Source organism: Aedes aegypti, chromosome 2 (genome assembly GCF_002204515.2).
Source record: "Aedes aegypti strain LVP_AGWG chromosome 2, AaegL5.0 Primary Assembly, whole genome shotgun sequence".
NCBI classification, from domain to species: domain Eukaryota; kingdom Metazoa; phylum Arthropoda; class Insecta; order Diptera; family Culicidae; genus Aedes; species Aedes aegypti.
This window is the reverse complement of record NC_035108.1, coordinates 147,228,526-147,248,756: the sequence shown is the minus strand read 5'-3', so window position 1 is coordinate 147,248,756 and position 20,231 is coordinate 147,228,526. Positions and strand designations below refer to the sequence as shown.

Below are 20,231 nucleotides of genomic sequence, written 5' to 3'. Positions count from 1 at the left end.
AGAATAAGATAAAACTGATGAAATGAAGTAGTTTTTGTCACAAAGCAATTTGAAAAACCTAGTTTATGTGGTCAAAATCATTTGAATTCTGTTAGATTATGAGATTTTTCAACACTCTTAGTAGAAACGCCAAAAAATCACATTTTTCATTTTAACGATAGAGTATGAAATTTTTCAAAATTTCAACAAGTTTTCACTGTGGATACTATGAGTAAGATGTATTTCATCGTATGAGCAATGAGATTTTATGCAAATTAGAATTTTTTATTTTGTTTCAGTCGAAACCCAAATGCACGGTGAATGGACCCTTTTCAATATATATGGTTCCTATTACCGTGCATCAGTGTAAAAGGCATGAAACTATTCGATCATATTAGATTTATTGTTATGGCGTCATTAAACTACTTCATATTTAGTTTTTGAGTGAATATGGAATAGTTTGGGCAATACAGTCAAACCCCTATAACGATTTTAATGAAAAAATAATTATTCAAACAATTTTATATTTTTATGATTTTTTATTGCAAATGAAGATTTGCATACTCTTAAAAATGAGTGCGCACACTACTAGCAACATAGTTGCTCCATCAATAACCTTTCTTCAAGATACAAAATTAAATCAAGACGAAAACTATACGCACGGTGAATGGTGCACTAGTGTGCACGGTAAATGGTGACATAGAACGGTACGGGGCGACCTTAACATGGCATTTTCAAACATAATTTTTGAATATTTTTTTGTTATGCATCACTAGTTTTAGATTTTTCCCTGAATTATTATATAATTGCACGCCACGTAGTGGTATTCTAGTATGCTTTGAATAATTTAAAAAAGCAAATTTTTTTTAAATGCACGGTGAATGGTAGCTTGACGGTACTAGAATATGATTGCATACTCATCAGATTTATCAAAAAGTCAGCAAACTGTTTCAATAGTAAAACTATTGATAAATAATCAATTTACTATTGAAAAAAAAAACAATCAAAAGTTTTTAAACTGATTTCGGAAAATTTGGACCATTTGCAACATTGTTTATTCAAGCACATTACATATACATATAATATAAAAACAATGTTTTCGTAAAGACAAAGTCGATCAAGGAGAGGGTTAAAACAATTATTCTAATTCAAATCATTGCCTTCTGTTGGGATGAAGTCTGCAAACTTAAGAGTAAGACTTCAATCATTATCTGTGTCTCTTTTGGAGAGTATTTTGATGGAAGTCAATGGATTTCTAATTTTAATGATATTCCATTCCATCCAGTCTGTTTTTTATGCAAGCAAAGTGGTCTCTAAAGACCCACCTTTTTCAATTTCTCTATGGACTTGTCTTTTAATCTTCAATAGACTAAAAACCTCACAATCATTTCAATCACGTTTCCTAACTCTCCTACAGCGTTTATATGATTATGCTGTTTTTGCTTGTAGCAAACGTGACACGTCATTTTTCATCGTGCAATGTACTACCATTAATCAAAAACGTTATAACTTATCTGTTACAGATTGGAATATGGTTAAGATTGGAATGAATCGATATATCATTTCCAGATATTATTCGAAAACTATGCTCAATTAATACTTCCAAATCTTATTTGTTTTCTAATAGGGTACTTCAAATGATTCCTTTTGGCTTTGCGACAACCAAATCTTCAGAAAGTTCTTAAGAAATGCCTACGAATCGTGTCGTGGAGCAAGGATGAAACAAAATCATCTCTAGCGACTAACAACACATTAGTTGAATGGTCAAAGACCATTGACTCCAGAAATTATAATTTCGGTTTGCGAACATTTGATCATTAGCACACATGCAGAATGATGCATTATTCGCGGAGCGTAGTTTGTTGTGATGACTTGACGACAAACGGTTAATCGTTGTTGCTATGATCTCAGGATAAAGAACAACCGCGATGCATAATTTATTTTGTCATGATCACTACATTTTCATCCTTGCCCATGAGTAATGAAAATTGAATTTCTGCACCATTTCGAGGAGGAGTCACGGTGGAGAACACTAGTGTGAATCCCAAAGGATCCAAAACTTCATATTTACATATTCCATCGATTTTGCAGAAATTCCTTCACAGATTCCTTGATGATAAGCTCCAGCTTTTTTCCTGGGTCTTTTTTCGAGAGATTCCTCTAGAAATACATTTAGGACAGCTTCTAGCAAGTCTCCCAGCACAGAAATTCCTCCAGCTATTCCAGGGAATTGTTCGAGAATTTCATCAAGGAGCATCCTTCAGCAGTCTGTTACCAATGTGCTTTAAGTTATGGAGGCTTCTTTGCTCACTTACAGCATTTCATTGAAACCGTATGACGTCACCCATTTCCCCTCAATGTTTGTTTTGGTTTTACACTGTACTAATACAAGCACACAATGACTTTCTCCTCACCTACTTTATAGCACATTGGTCTGTTACCTCTTCCTAGGTTCTTCCACATAGGTACCACCGCTAATTCTTCCATTTGAAATGTATTTTTTCATAACTATATCCAGAAAAAAACCTCTAAGAAATCCTAAGAAAACTCGTTTAGGAGCTCCAATGCTGATTTTCTATTATTATTCAAGAAATTTTTACATCGATTCCTTCCAAAAGGCGACCGGGTTCTCCCAGGAATTGCTCCACAATGTTCTCCAGTTTTTTTAAGAAAACTTTCAAGAATCATTCCTGCATTTTTTTAGTTTACTACCTACCTATTCCAGACCAGAAGATTTTCCAGAGATAACTGCAGAAATTACATCATGAAGTTGCTCTAAGAATTTATTTTAGAGATTTATCGAAGAATTTTCAAACATGGATCAGTCTCCTCCAAAAATTTTCGTAAAGTAACTGCTCCAATTAATTTTCCATGGATTTTGTCAAAAAAATATTGAAGTGTTTCACTAATAACTCCAATAATATCTAACTAGTATTAATAACTCCAGGAAATTCAGAATATTTTCCTGGGTATCGTTTGATAATGTTTCCAATAATTATTCCAGCAAATTTTCAAGGGAATCTTTAAATATGTTCTTAACGAAGCCACACCTCAAATTTTCAAGAGAAGGAATTTAAGAATTTTAAGAAAGCCCAGATATAGTCTGGAATAACTCCTGGGTGTATTATTGAACGAGTTTGGATGAATTTTAGTAGGGTTCCATCATGAAGTTCCTCCAGGAGATTCTTTTGGAGATTTGTCAAGGAATTTTCAAACATGCACCGGAATGTCCGTAGTAACTTATGGAAACATCTTCAGAATAATTGCTGCATGCATGCATGAATGTATCCTGAACCAAAATCTTGAGAGAATGCTATAGGAAATCCGTGTAAAAATATTTAGATGAATTTCTAAATAAATCTTGGGAAACGTTTGGCAAAGGTAGAAGTCGATTTCTGGTGAAATTGCGGAGAAAAACAGTACAAAAATAATCTGGGCATAATGCCTCGAGGAGTTTCCAAATGTCTTTTTCTATTTTTGATTTTTGGTTGGTCTCTTTTTGATTCCGTTTTGTCTTTTTTCCAACATGTGGTGTGCCAGGGTAGCCACCGAACCGGGAAAAACTGGAAGAGCAGGAAAAAGACTGTAATTTGAATCCACCGGAAAAAAGACGAGAAAAACCGGGAATTTGAGATGATCGCCGGGAAAATCGTTTTGAACGAAAATTTCCAAGCTCTAAATCTACAAATCATCAAAAAATAAGCCGTTAGGTTTGATTATATCGTCATAAAGTAGGGGGAGATCCCCCAGTACCGGACACTTAAGCCACCAAATTCATAATTCGTAAAATATTCGTTTTATGTGCTCGTGTTACTCATTTATGATAAATATTATCATATTTATAGTGTACACAAATAAATTTGAAAATATAATTATGAATTTTGACATTGCATTTTGATTATGTATTTTAGTACCAAATTAATCGATCTTGAAAGGTGGCACCCAATACCGGACACGATCTGGAAATGCCTTGAATTCTGTAAATTTGAACATCATTGAATGTGTTTACTATAGGAATAGTATATAATTGCCAATTCAATGCATTTGCAACATTTACAAGAACAATTTGAGTATTTCTTAGTTAGCAACATGTACATAAAAAAACTTCTTTCTTATATGATGAAAAATAGCACATTTTACGATGTTGTTCTGAATGTTCATTTTCCTTATTTTTATTGCATCTTTGATACCATGATCGACGGAATCCATGAAAAATGAATGTATTTTGAGACACTGGTGCAATAATTACAAAGATATCATATAACAAATCAGGCTGTCCGAAACTGGGGGACAGGAGGTGCTTAACCAAAATTGTAATTTGTCCATATTTAGTCCAATTATGGTACAAAATACATTCATACTATCAAAATAGGATTATGTTCGAATATGCTTGCGTGATCCAAAGTATTTTTTCATATTCAAAATAATTACTAAATAGGCTCAAAATTAAGGCGACACGTAATTTTTTTTGAAATTTTCAAATTTTTGTACTTTTTTAAGAAGGCATGCATTTTTCAAGGATGTGTTGTTCTACGCAAACATTAGTCTCCATAATAGCTTCCTTTACTACTAATACACCATCTTGATTGGACCATGATTTCTCAATGTTTCGACTTTGTCCGGTATTGGGTGCTGTCCGGTACTGGGGGATCTCCCCCTATTTATGATTTTGGACAAATAAGTTTCATTGAGATGTATTCAAAATTGATGATTTAATTTTTACTTTGCTACACTATACTTCTTAAAATGTCTCACTTTTCTCAATGATTAGCAATGTTTCGAAATATTTATATCAATTTTTTCCTCTTACTGACAGTGACTTTTTTTAACTTTTCTCTGACTTTTTTGACTTAGAGTTTTGAATCAAAGTTTGAAAGCATCTTACCGAAAGTTTTAGCACTCAAACATATTGGATTTAAAATATAGAAGAGGGGGGTTTGCTTTAATTTTTTTAGCTGAGTATTCTAGTATTTTATTTATAAGCATATTATTTAGAGTTATTTTTTTAGGTAGAAATATTTATAGAATTTTATTTATTTTTAAATTAACTATTATTTCTTTTTTTTTATTTGAGTTCGAGGGACATTACCTCGGTTTCGGTATGATAAGTTAATATATTTAGCTTGAAAAAGTTTTTTACCGATGTCTAAATTATTTATTTTTTTATTGGGGTAATTTTTTTATTTTATCTATATTATTTTAATGAATAATCCGGATTTTCTTGGAAACATAAGAGCTTTCAATCTGTTATTAGTCTACTAATCGATTAAAAATTGAATAGGTAAGCTTAATGCTTCTACATGTGTGGCTTTAGAGAACACTTTAATTCCATGACGAAAGAAATGAAGGATCAGGGTTCGAAATACTTTCAATTAGGAAGAAGAATTACTTGAGCGCCTCGATAATGTATTTTGGCATCTGGAGTTTTTGTCGATCAAATTATCTGAAACTCGTCAGTAGGATGTACTTGAGGAGCATATTGTTAATAAATAGCAGTTAAGGCCTCCCCTAGCATAGTGGTAAACTCCGTGGCAAGCAATGCTGGTGTCTGGGTTTGATACCCGGGCGGTCGAGAAGCTTTTCTTAATGCAAATTTCCTTGACTGTAACAGGATGAACTAATGCGAAAAATAATCACATAGGCAAAGAAAGCTTTCAGTTAATAGCTGTGGAAGCGCTCATAAGAACACAAAGCTGAGAAGCAGCCTCTGCCCCAGTGGGAGCGTAATGCCAAGAAGAAGACGAAGTATTCAACAAAGCACTCTGCCGAAATGAATCAAAAGAATTATGATGCGTCCTATGAGCACAATTAAAAACCGGGAATATTTTGATAATTATACCGGGAAAAAAGCGTTTATTTGAAAATGGAAATTTGGTTACCAGGGTTTCCTATTTTCAGACACTTAATCTCTACCAGCCCTGAACCCGACACATTTCCTGGCTTCGGCTAAACTGTTTGATGGTTCTCCGTCAAATTGGAAAATAACTCAAGCCTATATGATCCTAATGCTTATTCAGATTATATATTAATTGATGCCTGATACAAACTTGACAGTAAAAAGCTACAAGAATGTATAAACCATTTCATGATATTTTTGAAATATTTCAAGATTTCTATTTTATTACATGTGTCACTGTCGGAATTCAAACATGGCTGGCACAATTGCCGGCTTATGCCCCTACTCACGATTTTGAAGGCACTAATCTGCTGAAAAAATGCATGTATAATGTTATAAAGTCTTCTTATTTTAAACTATGCTAGTGCACAAAGCTTAAATAGAAATTGCACTGTAGTTTGATGCTTTTTTGATTTGTGTCTTCAAAGTTTTGGTACATTATTGAATTTTAATTCCAAACTGTTTCACCTTAACTATTCTTTGCTTTGTTCGCTGTTCGACAGTGATGGGACTTTCTAATAATGATTTCTTTCGACTAATCCTTCAAATTACGAAGAGTTTCTTTATTTGGTGTTATTATTCTTTTTGTCATTACTTCTTTTTTTCAGATACAGTCAGATCTCAGATCAATGTGAAATCTGCACTTCTCTGAAAAGTTTCTATTTTTAAAGAAACATCTTCAGTCTCTTTTTTTTTTCAACCAGAGACCGTTCTAAAATCACTCAAATAAATCATTGAGCCAACGTTATCACCTCCAGTAATTTCCTTCCTATTCCAGTATTTTCTCCAGTTACCTATTACTCAAGCAGATATTCTAAAAAATCGAAAGGAGTTTTTCCAAGAAAATCCGTAAAGGTTTATTACAGAGATTTTGAAGAAAGCCGTTTATGAATTTTAGTAAGGACTTCTTCAGGAGTTCCTACGGTAATTTTTAAGTAATTCTTCCAACCATTTACATATGGATTTTATCAAGGAATCAACCACGGTTTCTTCCAGGAAATGCTTCAAAAATTCTTACAGGGGTTGTTTCATGAAATGTATTGAGAACTCATTTAGGAATTTCGGAATAAATTTAATCATGAAGTTGCAAACATTTCTCAAGACATTTTATCCTAGGACCACTCCTCCAGCTCTTCCAAATATTATTCGAATAATTCTTATGTAAAATGTATATTAATGTTAAAAATTCTATTTGAGGTCTTGAGCCGCATTCAGCAATTATTTCGGTAATTATCCGACCATTGCCTAGACAATTGTTTAGGGATTTCGTCCGACATTTTCAAAGATTTTTTTTCAGAAAATCCTTGCAGGTTAGGGAGCCTAACAAATAAAAGAATGGAATAAAATAAATAAATCAACTAAAAACTCCCATCGTATTTTTCAGTGTTGAAATCGGCGAATCCGTCCGCGGCGAAGATGTCTATATCGTACAGTCCGGATCCGGCGAGATCAACGACAACCTGATGGAACTGCTGATCATGATCAACGCGTGCAAGATTGCGTCCGCTTCCCGAGTGACCGCTGTGATACCCTGCTTTCCGTACGCTCGCCAGGACAAGAAGGACAAGGTAGGCCATCGCATCCCTTTTAGTTTTCTAGCTGTAGGAAATGCCTTATTTTTTACCTCTTCATCACTGCAATCTCCATGTAATCTCGTCAGATTCAGATCCGTTTGTTATAGTTTTTTTTTGATTTTTGCAACTTTTTACTTATGGCTGTTTATTTGTAGTGTAATGCGAAAATGTGGAAAATTTTCTTAAGTTTTAAGTTTCTTCTCGTGTTTTTTTTCTCGTTCCTCCAACGTAAAACTATTCCATCGCTATTAGTAACCGTGCAAAGTAGAGAGCAATCGTAAACAGCCCACTATCGGATTGAGTTCAGGTCAATAGGTTATCACCGCGCGGCCATGATTCAGAATAATATTATGGTGCATGATTGGGCTTCGGTCAAAGCTTCACTTGACTATTGGTTTTACTGCATTGATTTCAACTCTTTCTTGTTTTCCGTTTGCAATCACGAGTGTGACGACTTATCACCAACGGCGTTTTACTACGTACGGAGACGACCCGCTACTACCTAGTTGCAATGCATTGATATGTTACATCCGCGTCAAAACGAACAAAACGTCGTCGACAAGCCTCTCAAAGCAGCGAAGTAAATGATTTCACTTTCGAGCGTTAGAAATTCGTCAATCGATGTATGCCGGCGCTGCCCATTATCAATCGCGTTTGTTGTCCCTTAACGTTTAGATTAAGTTGCGTTTTCAGTCCGTCATAATAATCCATAAGGCGACTTTATGAAGGGGTAGACGGGGCAAGATGAGCACCCTAAGAATGTTCTTGTTACGGTCGAATTAGTAATCAGTATTATATTTGACATTAATACTCTTCAATCTCCAATCACCAAAAGTTTCGTTCTGAAGTTTTATAAATAACATTTAAAATAGACGCCACTAGGATGCTACTGATTTTTAAAAGTTATTAGAAACAAACGTTTCAACAACCAGCATCTTTTGAATTTAAATCATATAAAAAGAGAAACCTCATGGTTGAAGCCAAAAATATTTACCCGTTAACGCCCAGCGTCCTCAATTGAAAACAGTGTTTTGCGCAAATAACTTGAAAACGACACAAAATGTAGTGATATTATGTTTGTAGAACTTTTTCACAGACCTGATATCTTCCACTCATAGGACGTTATATTTCGAGTCGTATTGCCCACGTATGTACAATTGTTGATAAAGTTGAATTTTTTTTTAAGTTATTAAAAGTACGAGTGAATTGATTATCGCAACAAAGTTATCAATTGTCAACTTTCATTGATCAGAATTGCAAATACTTGATATAAGAACTATAACAAGAACCTCACAAGCGAATGGTGCTCATCTTGCCCCGGGTTGCCATCTTGCCCCGTCTACCCCTACACCGAATGGTGTACTGCACTAAAGCCGTCACTTTAGTTACATTACTACAGCGAACAAATAATTATCAACGACAACAATAATAACCAAATGCCTTTTGTATCGCTTCTTCAGGCAGGCGATGAAAAGCTGGCCATGTTGATGAAAACCCATGAGTGGAAGTTTCGGGTATTGATCTTTCAATTATCTTTCAATCTCTCTTTTGTTTGTTCTATTTGTGGAGAACGTCATCGATTACAAACCCTCATCGTTCAGTTTCGTTTCATCGGGACTTTTAAACACCTTCATTTTCAAGTGACTTGATGAACATCAGCAAGTTGGTTCACCGTTTTTTAACCCAGCATATAATGATTGTCCTATTGCGAAATGTTTTTGATTGGTAACGATACTGATATATTGAATTAAAGTTTCAAAAAAAGTAATGATAGGAAAATTTCCACATTTTGTATCGGCATAGAATGGGTAGTTTTGTATGGTATTTGAAACAAGTGTGAAACATGTTTTGTTGTTGTAATAATTGTCATCTGTGATTGTTCATATTCATTTTTGGGTAGAAGTAAGGTCATTGGTTCAAGAAGAAAAAAAATCCAAAAAAAAAAGAAAAGCAAACATAAAATTTTAAAATTAAAACCACTTTTTATTGTTGGATAGAGACAAAAGGAAGATACAAATTTATTGGCCAACTGTCACTTTTCAAAAATGGCGTTTACTAGGGTAACGGTCGTATTTTGGACCCTCTAAGGAAGAGATTTTAGTTGTTTGTCCCAATTAATTAATTAATTGCACAGCGTAACCAAGTTAAAGCACATGTTAAAATGTAAAGAAAAACTTCCTCTACGAGATAAAAATGCCCAAACGGTCATGAAGGATCCAAAAAACGTCGAAAATAATTGAATTGTGAAGCACTGTTTTTCATTATTTTGGACACACCCCTACATTTTGGACCCCCGGCATTTTCTATCGTTTTGCGACAAATTCCATGACACTGGTTGTAAAATATGCTTGCCCATAGTCTAATCAATCGATTGACAATGGAAAACAGAAGAAATTCTACGCGTTTAGTCCAGAAATTAGAAAAAAGTTTTTGTTTACATTTGAAAAAAATCTGACGGCTTCAATTTTTGTGTGTAACGTGTTGTAACGGTTGCATGGATGAACCGATTTTACTCAATTATTTTCAGATAAAATAAACACATTTTCTTTGTACAAACGGTTGATGCAAGTGCGGAACAGCCCTATCATTCCAAATGGCATGCGAATTGAGTTGGTCTTTCGATTTAAACTGAGGAATTTGCAGGTAAATGGCCCAGGGGGTCCAAAATATATTGGTTACCCTAATTGGTATGAATAACTTATAATAATTAATGCAAACAATAGTAGTCAATAAAACAGTCAATTCTCCATAACTCGATATTAAAGTATCAAGAGTAAAATCGGTGCGATTGCAATATAAGGGACTATCGAGAAATCCATAAAAACAATTTTTAACCTTTGTATCTTCGTGATCTTTTGGCTCTAATTTCCACAATTTTTACCCGTTTTCAATGAAATTTTGACAAAACATTACAAGTAAAGGTTTACGATTCAGTTACAGACACTGTAATTTTGTTTAATCCGCGCAAAATAATAATGGAAATGTCTCAAATGACCTTCGAGCAGATCACACGGGACATCCGTATAAATACGGAGCCGATCGCCCGACTTGGCTTCCGAATGCATTTCATGAAACTTTAATAGTGTTGTGACGCTTTGTCAAAGTTTTATAGAAATCGGCTGAAAATTGTGAAAATTAGGGCACAAAAATTTGGCCAGGTACGCAAAGGTTGGATCTATAACTCGATACCGATTTATAGAGAGTTATCATTGAAAGTTACTCCAAATTCATGTCTCTAAAGGCTTTTTGTAGGCATTTCTGGTAAAATTTACGGCTTACTTTTTGGCATAACTATCTACTAAAAAACGTGCTAGATGAGTTGCTAGTGGACTTCTATAGGAATTTATGGCGTAGATTTTTTTGTCAAATAGCTAACGAAATTTTAGTCGGGATGCCTTGATGGTTACATCGTGTTTTACGAAGCATCTCGAAAAATGTATTTTATACCTAGTATACATAGAGGAAGTCCTTCATAAATTTATTTAAAAATTCCTTCATACAAGTGGGTAAAAAATAATACACAAATTGATTCAGAATTTAGCGCTAAATCTCGTTGAGAACTTTTCACAAATTTTCTCAAAATGCACATTTGATTAAATTAGAACAGTCCAAGTATTTGACACAAACGAACCGATAGAACATAAATAGGCGCCATCAATAGCTTTTAGAACAGACATGTCCAAGCTTTTTGAACCGCGGGCCAATTTTCTGGAACAATATTCTGACGCCAGCCAAATTTTGTTATTGCACGAATATTTCCAAAATTTCTGTAAATTCGAGCAACAATCAGCTAGAGTAAAAGCACCGGTTTTGGCCAGCCTATGGCAAAATGCTGATAAAAATTATATCTTTCAATCCTCATTATGTGTGTAAATATCGAAAATGAGCTAAAACCATTGTTTCGCTTCGAAAAAATCGTTGGTCAATATAGGCCTCCAGAACCAGTTTCGGCCAGAGATTTAACTTCGGTTCCTAAACTGACCAATCACATTGATTTCTTTTGAGAGTGGCCAAATTAGGAGTACCCTGGCCAAATTAGGTGTATGGAAGTTGAAATTATGAGGAAAAAATGTTTTTCTTATGGTTTGAATCAATTCCGACGAGTAAACGAATGTAGCTCTATCATGTGAATGTGATCTACTGAATACAAAAGGTCTCATGCAGATTGGCTATGCAAAACGGTGTATAATCCACTATGGCTACAACTAGCGTATGGCCAAAACCGGTGCTTCTAGCCTAGTGACAAAAAAAAAACAAAAAAAAAAATCTGTTGTATTCTGTGTATTTTGTCTAGAATTCTGTAGAAAACCTGTTTTCAGGATCCTATGAGGGTTATGCTTAGGATTACGTCAGAATCTAGCTCTCTAGATTTATTTTTTCTGGACTTTTTTCAATTCTGCCTTGGACTTTTTTTTAATCCTTCTCAGCACTTTGTCAGAAATCTATATAAGATTATGTCAGAGCTCCACGTGAAATTATCTTCAGCGTGTTAAGATGTCCAGAATTTTGAAAAAATCGTGTGCAAAATCCTGTGGTAATTGTTCCTAGGAGTCCGTCAATAGCTTGCCCAAGATTCAGTTCGAAATCTGAAGAATGTTGAAGGATTTTATAAGAATCTTGCTAAAAACCCGGTCCAAACATACCAAGGGTTAAAAAAAAGCCTCCTAGGATTCCATGATAATTATGTCTCGAATTTAGTGCAATCCTGTAAAATATCCTGTGAAAAAGAATCTGTTTAAATTTAATTCTCCCTAAAAATCCAGTACTTCAACTATCCAGACATGAGATTCATTATAATCAATAGGGTCCTAAAGCCCAGTGTCAATTTTTGTATCAAACCAAAGACGAAATCAAACGCTTAAGTTTAGACCAAAAACACATGTTTACTCAATTTTTAGATGTGTTTCGTTGGTTTAGATCCAAAAAAAAACGGTTTTTAAGATTTTGTCACACGCCTTAGTTCAAACTCTAGTTTTGGGTGTATTTTGTTTTCCGTGTCCCTTTTGAAATGTCAGATAGGAATAAGCACAGTGTTGAAAAGTAAAACCCCTGTGACGATTTTGTAGACTAAGTGAATAGCAAAATGATCAAAAAGGTCAAGGTTCAAATTTGCACCCATTTTAAAAATTAAAGTTTACATTTGATGTAGGGTAAGTGTTCCCTTAGTTGTGGGTGATCCTATAGTTGCGGTAGTGCCATTTTCACTGATTTTATTATATAAGCCACAGAACCGACACTGTCAATCGACGTATTGGCTTGTTGATACACGGAATAGTTGAAAAGAGCGTTCAAATTGATTTAAAAATGATGAAATATCACTAAAATTTTTAAAACTTTTTTTGCTTGTACCAACAGTTGCGGTAAAGTGTTCTTATAGTGGAGGATCCCATAAGAGAACAACGGATACTGCAACTATAGGAACACAAATTAAAAATATACCGCAACTAAAGGAACAGTGTACCAATAGTGGAGGTATTATTTTTCACTGACATGCCGTGGATTACTGCGATGAAACTATTTTACTCATTAAGTCAATGGTCGTTACTTCCCGTTACAACATTGACATGTATATTAATTACGCTTCTTGAATTTAGGCGGTTAAATGAAGTTCAATCGTGCTTAGTACCTCCACTATTGGTACATCTACCCTAGCCGTTATTTGAGCGAGATAATTTTCCAAAGTAATTACAAGCAGGGTTGGGAAAAGTTCTGAGATTCATTCTACAGTAGCCAAGCAAAGCTAATCACAGTAAGCGAAGCCAGTGAAACTCACGCCCATCGCTGCTGTAGGCAAAATGCCTTGAAAGCAACGAAATATCCGTTGCTAAGAGCAATTCATAATTACTGTAGAAAAATGTTCTATTTCTCGTTGCATTTCCCGCATTTACAGCCTGTAATGGCACTAGTGTTAAAAAAAAACAAAATAGGCTACATGATGAGATTCACCTTTTCAAACTACTATAGTGAGGAGAGCCACGTCAGTTTCGCGAAATTCAAGCCTACTACAGCGGGGATTCGCTGGTTGGAACACGACGGCCTTCCATCTAGCGAATCCGTCTTGTTAGTTGGAACGACTGACAGATGGTGAAAATGCTCCATATTCATGCATCTGGAGAGCAAATAATCACGAAACGCACATATACATGCACATATGTTCTATATATGGTGACTTCAATGCGACGGTGCTCAGACGTCAAAGTCAGTTTGACATCTTCTCTTGACATTCGAGTGCTTTTTAGTTGGAATATTTTCCAATTAGCGAACATCCAACCATCAAGTCATTCCATGTAGCGGACCCCCGACGCACGAATTCCCACTGCACTACACACTTTTAAAAAATACGGATTACGGTGAAATTTCACCGTAATCTCAACAGCTGAAGCTTCGGTGAAAAATCACCGAACAATCTGTAAAATCTGGGAACAAAATCATAAAGAAAAACAAGAAAATGGTTCAGATCGGGGATCGAACTCCCGACCTACCGATCAGGAAGTAGGCTTGCTATCATTACGCCAGCTTTCACTGCTTGTTAGTGGTGTGCAAAAACTAAAACAAAAGGAAGCTCATGCCTGCCAGAGCGACTGTCACACGATTTCACAGAAGTTCGGTGAAAATAATGCTGTTACCGAACTGTTCGTTAGTATTTCACAGGGTTACAGTAAAATTGTTTGTTTCGCGGATTTTTTCCGGTAAAATCACAGATTTCACGGATTTTCTCCGGTAAAATAGTTGATTTCACGGATTTTGTCGGTAAAATAGTAGATTTCGCTGGACAATCTGTATTTTTGTTGTTTACAGTTCATCATTTTAATATTCAGGCATATCCCCAAGTATTGTGTGAAAAAATCACCTATCGGATATTCATAGAATTGCTCTGAATATTCCGGAAATTTTCCAGCAACTCTTTCAGGCATTATCCAGAGATGTTTCTAGAGTTTCTGCACGACTTCGTATTAAATTCGTTTAGGGGTTTCTTGTGAAGTTCCAAACATAAACATTTACTTCAAAGATTTCCCTAGAGAATACGCATTTTATCCAGAGATTACTGTATCAGATATTTATCGAAGAATCTCGAGTAGTACATTTTTTATGAATTTTTGAAAAGTTGTAAAAATAAAAAGTTTATTTAGGGTTCAAACCAGGAAATAAAAATATATTTTTCCACTTATTCCTCCCATGTTTTCTTCACAAATATCTTCAAGAACTCCGTTCGAGGAGAAATCGCTGATCTTCAGAAACTGTTCTTTCGTTTTAATATTTTTAAAACAATTATTCCAGCAGTTTATCTATACAATCCTTCAAGGTCCATAAATATCTTCACAGGTCCATTATAGGGCTTTATAAGGTATATCTCGGTGTATCGTCAGAGATGCCGTTAGAATTTCCATTAGAAACAGATATCTCTCGATTTTTTTTTCAGGAAATCCTCCAATAATTGCTAAAAAAATGTCTCTGACGGCTCCCTGGAGGATTTACAATAAGAATGGATAGATTCATTGAGAAATTTCTTTTGAAAAATTCTCTTCAGGAGGTATCTTAATAGAAATATCTGGTTGGAATCTCGGAGAAATCTTGTACTAAAATTTTGGAGAACATCTGAGGATATTTGGGAATGAATTTATAGAGAAATCACAGTCAGAACTTCCCGATCAATTTTTAATAGAAAATGATAGAAGAAGCTATAATAAAAAACAATGAATTTGTGGGATAATCTCAGGTGTAATTCTCCTTATATAAATTTTTGATATAACTCTTGAAAAAAAAAATCATAAACAAAACATTGGAGAAATTGCTAGAAAAATCCGTGGATGAATTTCTAAAACAAAAAATGAGGACTACCGTGAAAAAACAATGGAAGAATTCCTGGAACAATTTTTGGGCGTATCCTTAGAGGGGTTCCTGCTTAAATTTGAGATACAATATCGGCTAAGTAAAATGCAGCGAAGCTGTTTTTCCATACAAAATGGTAAACTTCAGATAGCTATATCTCTGTCGTTTTTCAAGCAATTATTTTCATTTGTCTGTGACGAACTACAAATAATCTCAATTTTTGATAACTTCAAAAAATCGTGTGAAAACTAATTCAAAAGTTACAGAAAGGTGGAATATCTTGATGTCTTCGGTGAAAAGAATCGGTTGAGAGACGGCGGAGATAATGCTTTCTGAAGTTGACTATTTTGTATGGGAATGCATTGAATCCCTTTTTATGTCCGATACTGTATTGGTTGAATTTTTCAAGATGTCCGAAGTAAAATCCAAGTAATCGGAGTAAGTCCTAGAAAAATCTATAGAAGAATCACTGGATAATTTCCTCGAAGACTTCCTTGAGAAATTTCAAAGAAATTCATGATTTCGATGATATCATTAGAAACATTCCTGAATGAATTCTTGATGGTGCCCTGAACAAAATTCTTTTAAAAATCCATAGGAAAATCCGTTAAAGAATCACTGGTTTGTGAAGAACGTCCCCAGAACGAATTTTTCGCTGTCCAAAGCAAACAATAGCTGATTAAACCAAAACATGCTCTTTATGCGAACTTTTGGTTGCTTGGATCAGTATGGCATTATGTTTAAATAATTGTAGGTACAAAAAAGGAAACGCAAGTAAAATAGCGGACTATGACTATGAGACTCTATAGATTTCCATGGTATGAGACCGATTTACAGTAAATTTCAGCAAAAAGATTGGGTCACTTGGGCTTCCTTACGAATCAAAGTATAAAAATTAGCGATTATACTGCCCACGGATCCTCTAGGGATTATTTCCTATTACACAGCGTAACAAAAATGACAGTTTTGCGTGTCTCAAGGATCAAATTATGCGTCTCTAGTAGATTTGGGGTTGCTGTTTCTGATGCCGTTCTCAGAAATGTCCCAGCACGTCACAATTTTTAGCTAAAGGTCGTCAAAGTTGTATAAAACACTGTTTTCGTTGATATTTACATGAAATTTGAAGTATGATGTATCAAACTTCTCTGTGATCTAATACACCAAACATGGAATATATGACTTAAACTTTCATTTCATATATAATTTGGTTGAAATTGCACGATTAAATTGAGATTAAATCGATTTTTTCAATATGCTTGCATTCTCCATACAAAATTTCTCGTTTCTCTTATATGGCAAAACACAATACTTTTCAAAACTATCATAAAAAACTTTTAAACATCGAAAGAATAATGAATTTTGTTGATAATAATTGTTCTATACATAAAGTTTGAATTATGTGGCAAATTGAGCAAATAAATTGCCATACTAGCTGTCAAATTTGCATTCAAGTTGGCTGAAATTGTCAAATTTTGCATTTTCAACAGTCAATATCTCAAAAACTAGACGTGCTATGATATTTCTGAAAACGGCAATGGATTCAGCAACCCTTAATTTAGTATATAGCGGTATTTTGGTGCTTGAGACAAAAACGTGTTCCGCAGTGTTATCCATCAGCAAGTTTTCCACCGATTCCTTAAGAGATTGCTTCAAAGATTCTTCCAGGATGTATACAATATACAATACAGAAATTCCTGCAGGGATTCTCAATACATTTGTTCAAGCATTCCTCCTGAAGTTCATTTAAAGATTTTTCTAGGGATCTTCTGACCATTGTATCCAGGAATTACTCAAGTTATTCAACACAATTTCAGAGGGATTCCGCATATGCCAGCGATTTATCCTGAAAATATCTTAGTAAATTTTCCAGAGTTTTATAGAATAATGATTTCTACAATTATTCCACCAATTTATCTAGGGAATCTTTCAAGCCTGCCTTAAAGGTTCTAGAAGTTCCTTCCGAGATCCTTGAAGGAGCTTTTTTGGCAGTATTTCATCAGGTATTTTTCTGGGAGTTTCATCAGAGATTACTTTAAGATTACCTTTGAAAGGCGGAAAGAAATCCTCCAATATTTCTTAAAAAATTCTCTGACGGCTCCATGCACGAATTCCTAAAAAGTTTCTTGAGAAGTCACCTATGAAATCCGCCCGAATACATCTATCTCTGAATATATTCTGATACTTTTATTCCACACGGAACAAACATTTAAACATTAAAGCCTAATTTTTCCGAGATATCCATGCTGTTTAAATTTTTAAGCGTTGCCAAACGATTTTTCAAACGAGTTTTTTGATTTTTGGCCATACAATATCAATCATCATTTACTGAAACACGGATTCTAATGACTATTCTCTCCTTACGTGAAACGTATCCCTCTAGGACTATGTGCCCGACGTTTATACTGTGAGTAGTAGCTTGGGAGATGTTGTTTCTATCAGCAGTTGATTGATTCCGCTGGCGAGTGTGAGATTTCCTACGGCGTGCAGCTATACTTGTCTACTACTCTCCAAACTTAACGTGCACTTCCACTGAAAATCCACTCCCGATATCTATTTTTCTTCCCAAAACATTGTAGATAGTTTCCCTTAAACTTATGTGTTTCGGTTGAATGCTTTCAGAGCAATTTTGTGTGTACTTGAGAACGCTTTCACAGAACTTTATATTTCCGACATAGGACAAGTAGAAAACTAGGAATAACCTTAACTTTGTAGCACTTGAGGGGCGTCTCAGATGCAGAGTTAACTCGTTTCATACATAGATCACATGTTTCGGTCCAATCATTTCAAAACGGCACTCACGATTAAAAGCATGATGTGGGAAAACAACGGTCAACTCATTGCGGGTACATCAAACTAGTTTCTAATTTGCAGCAAAACTAACAGGATTGAACTTTTTTTGGGTTTTTAAACAACATTTTTTTAAACGTTCATGATTGGGTAAAACTAACATTTGGTTTTGAACTAAATCTCTTTTACAGAGCCGTGCCCCGATATCGGCGAAGCTGGTGGCGAACATGTTGTCCGTTGCTGGCGCTGATCACATCATTACGATGGATCTCCATGCTTCACAAATTCAGGTAAGATTTTATAATTTTGATCGGGAACGGGCCTTTGGCATAAATATAAACATAATCGATATTTTGAACCACCCTAATAAATATATTCCTTCTTTAAAAATATACCTGTTCTTGATAAAACATATGAATTCAAATGAATGTTATGCTAAATGTCCTTTATATTAAATGGTGGTATGCCAAATACCCCTCATCAAATGATCCAGTTAGGATGTTTAAGATTTTGTGCTAACCTTTGCTAACATCCTTCCATTCTCTTAGGGTTTCTTCGACATCCCGGTGGATAACCTGTACGCTGAACCGGCCGTGCTCAAGTGGATTCGGGAGAACATTGCCGAGTGGCGAAACTCGATTATTGTGTCCCCAGATGCCGGCGGTGCCAAGCGTGTGACGTCAATTGCTGACCGGCTCAATGTGGAGTTTGCTCTGATCCACAAGGAGCGAAAGAAGGCCAACGAAGTGGCCTCAATGGTGCTAGTCGGTGACGTGAAAGATCGGGTAGCCATTTTGGTGGACGACATGGCCGATACGTGCGGCACCATTTGCCACGCCGCGGAGAAGCTAAGGGAAGCGGGCGCCACCAAAGTGTACGCCATTCTCACGCATGGAATATTCAGTGGACCGGCTGTTTCGCGGATAAACAACGCATGCTTCGAAGCCGTAGTCGTCACGAATACCATACCTCAGGATGGGCACATGAAAGATTGTCCCAAGATTCAGGTGAGTTTCGAACTTTTGTTTTACGCGGTGCTTCCCGTTATATCCGTTATTATGTACTGGAGAGCATAGAATGGATGGAGATTTTTTTTCTAATCATAACGGTCTGGAAAGCACCGTAACATAAAATATTCAAAATAATAATCGCGAACACCATATTATTTTTTTTTGCAGTGCATTGATGTTTCCATGATGTTCGCTGAGGCGGTTCGCCGAACACACAACGGTGAAAGTGTTTCCTATCTGTTTTCGAACGTTCCCTACTAAATATGACGCGTTTGTACCTGGACAATGCTGGGGAGGGCAAGGAAAATTATTTGAGTCGCGAAACTCGTGATCGCCATTTTTTTTCTAACATTTATTTTATCATCGTATATTTTTTTCTTTCGAAAAGTGTACACATTTATATAACACGACCATATATACTTTTTGGCTATTAAAAGACTCGCAACTGTCTTAAACTATTCTTGAGAAAAAAAATCTGAAACAATTGGATTAAGCTAAAAGAAACGATTCCGCAATTTTTGCATTAAATATCTCAAATATCGCGAAAGTGAAGCCTAGACAAACGAAGGCACCGCTCAACGCCGCAACGACGGCCCACTACTATAATGGCCTCCTTCCTTAAAGGCAGGAAGTCCACAGGAGCCATTTCCCCATTTCATGCATAGCATGGAATCTGTTTATCTTCTTCCGTTAATTATTTAGAACCCCATTGAAGTAATATCAATTCGGTGAATTCCCCATCCTAGCAACGTAAAGGGAATATTCTATCCCCTTGCACACATCCTAAACATAGTTTTGCTATAGTGAGCCAAACCTGCGAATGCCAGAACGAGACTCTTATTAATTTCAGTTGTGGAATTGGTTTTATTGGAACAACTACATCAACTAGGCGATAGAAAGTGAAATATAAATTTAAATCAAACTATTATGTAAGACAACAACAAACAGTTCTTATTTTTATGCTATTTGCTATAAAACAGGAGAGAAATAAAAAAGATAGTATTACACTAGTAAAAAACCTTTGTGTCGTTATGTTTTGTTATCCGAAATAATTATTTTACTTATTGTACCTACGTCATTCGAGTTTTTCAAGATGTAAAAAGAAAATGTACATCGTCTTCAGCCAAAGTTTCCACGAACTGGAACGGGTTGACG

The 20,231-nt window shown here is 35.3% G+C and overlaps 1 protein-coding gene across 4 annotated transcripts in view; it reads left to right on the top strand.

Moving 5' to 3' along the window:
• The window catches only part of LOC5564225 (ribose-phosphate pyrophosphokinase 1), a 40,568-nt gene extending 20,474 nt beyond the window's left edge, over positions 1 to 20,094 (top strand). For 2 of the 4 annotated variants that reach the window (XM_021842649.1, XM_001648521.2), the window contains exons 3-7: positions 7,260 to 7,443; positions 8,910 to 8,963; positions 18,258 to 18,356; positions 18,615 to 19,073; positions 19,245 to 20,094. In XM_021842649.1, coding sequence (XP_021698341.1) covers positions 7,260 to 7,443; positions 8,910 to 8,963; positions 18,258 to 18,356; positions 18,615 to 19,073; positions 19,245 to 19,337 — 889 coding nt within the window. In that variant the 3' untranslated portion in view covers positions 19,338 to 20,094. Of the gene's footprint in view, positions 1 to 7,259; positions 7,444 to 8,909; positions 8,964 to 17,659; positions 17,684 to 18,257; positions 18,357 to 18,614; positions 19,074 to 19,244 lie in introns of all 4 variants that reach the window. The other 2 variants (XM_021842650.1, XM_001648520.2) reach the window with 2 other exon arrangements.
• Positions 20,095 to 20,231: the final 137 nt, after the last annotated feature.